The sequence below is a fragment of the Vitis riparia genome, chromosome 8 (genome assembly GCF_004353265.1).
Source record: "Vitis riparia cultivar Riparia Gloire de Montpellier isolate 1030 chromosome 8, EGFV_Vit.rip_1.0, whole genome shotgun sequence".
NCBI classification, from domain to species: Eukaryota; Viridiplantae; Streptophyta; class Magnoliopsida; order Vitales; family Vitaceae; genus Vitis; species Vitis riparia.
Window position 1 is genome coordinate 11,679,226 of NC_048438.1, and position 1,784 is coordinate 11,681,009.

General features: G+C 41.7%; 1 protein-coding gene across 1 annotated transcript; it reads right to left on the reverse strand.

Annotated features, from left to right (window-relative positions):
• LOC117920620 (aspartic proteinase CDR1-like) lies at nucleotides 1-1,329 on the reverse strand. Its single transcript, XM_034838224.1, has one exon. The coding sequence runs from the start codon at nucleotides 1,327-1,329 to the stop codon at nucleotides 1-3; it is 1,329 nt and encodes a 442-aa protein (XP_034694115.1).
• Between the last annotated feature and the right edge of the window lie 455 nt (nucleotides 1,330-1,784).

Consider the following 1,784-nt stretch of genomic DNA (forward strand, 5'->3'; position numbering starts at 1 on the left):
CTAGAACCTACAGTCGGGATTGGACTCAATGCTAAGTGTGCTCAGCTCAAGGTTATAACCAAATTTATAGGACTGTTGAGCGAGAGTGCCAATAATGCTTAACCCCTTTCCACTGGTGAATCCTAAGCAGAATAATTCATCGTAGCGTTGCAAAAATATGGACCATCTATCATTCAGAATGCCCGTGCTCTCAAGGTAAAGTACCAAGGTTGGGAAGAGCGGCAGGTCTCTTTCTATTTTTCCTTCAAAACAGTCGGGACTGCTCGTCAGTGGACTAATGTTGTATCCCTTTTTTAGCTTGTCTACCACTGCATTTCTAACCACTTCGTACACCTCTGGCGGAAAAACACTCAGCGTGGAGCCGGAGTCGATGATAACGCCTCCGCTTCCGTCGGGTTTTCTTTCTAACGAAGAAGAATTTATGTCAAGCCTCGGCTCTCCGACGCCAAGACCAATGCCGAGGAGATTGACGTAGTAAAACTCAGCTATCACCATGGGCGTCATCTCACCGTTCAAATACGTAGCATCCCCAAATACGAGAAAGCCCCCCGCATTTGGATTACTAATGTTGCCAAAACAGTAGGCGAATGATTTTGAAACTTTACCAATTGCCGAGAGCTGGGAAACCAAAGATACCAGTCCAGGACCAAGGCCTAGTACCCCGCCGTCACGGTTCGACGTGATGAAATTCAAATTTTGTAATCCGCATCCAAAGCCTACTTGGGCTGTTTTATCTTCATCTGAATAATGTGAAGTGAAGGCGACTTTCTCGTAGGAGAGTAGACCCGACGTCCTGGAGCCATCCGCATAAGCAGTTTGGTATAGACAAGACCCTGAATCACTGCATTGGCCCTCACGTCCGAGACTTACGCAAGGAGGCTCATTGCATAACATTTCAGTATAAGAATTGGATTTGGTCCGATTATAGATGGGATCCTTTTGCTTATAACAAATATCGCAAGGCTCACATTGAATCCAGAACAAGTCACTGCCGGTGTCAAGGACGACATACACATTCGTAGGTGGATTACCAATGGATAAATTTGCTAGGAACGCGAATTTATCACGAATAAGAGGAGGGGGCACAAAGTCCGCCGGCTGCAGGGCTTTTTGTTGCCTGGCCCTTAAATAAGCGTGCCGCGAGAGCGTGCTCTTGAGAGTAGTGTCCTCGGCCAGGCTCTCTGCTTTGACATTCTTGTATGGGGAGGATGGCGAATGAATATGAATAAGATTTGTAGAAAAACCCTTAGAATCACTCGCAGCAGAGATGCATGGCGAGAATATGAATGTGAAGCAAATGATCAATAGCAGATTGTTAACGGAAGCCATGGACAAAACAAGAAGCTCTTACACTACGTACGGACACCCAACCCCATTTTGTATTGAATTCATCAAGGAATTTTGTGTGCTGGCAATTCCGGGTCAAAATTCTCCTTGTGTTTCTCTTATCTCAATCACTTCAAATCCTTGGAAATCGTTCAAGAAGATGGTAAGTGTTCTTAAATTTCTAATAAATATTCTTGATTTAGTGAATTTCAAATAAAAATATCATATCTTTTTTCAAAATAAGGTAATAAAATTTATTAACATTTATTATAATATTAATTTGTCATTGCAAATGAGGAAAATATAATCAACAACGAGAACATAATGTGAATGGTGAGGTGTTTGATATTCTATCAAATATCATACCCATTTAAAATGAGGTTTTCTAAAATGGAGATCAGAAAGAGAATCAAACTAAGGAGGAAAATATTTTTTCTAAAAATGCTTTTGAAAGAATA

What these genes read in the sequence shown, in the direction of transcription:
- LOC117920620 (XM_034838224.1), bottom strand. Translation starts at nt 1,329, where the DNA reads ATGGCTTCCGTTAACAATCTGCTATTGATCATTTGCTTCACATTCATA.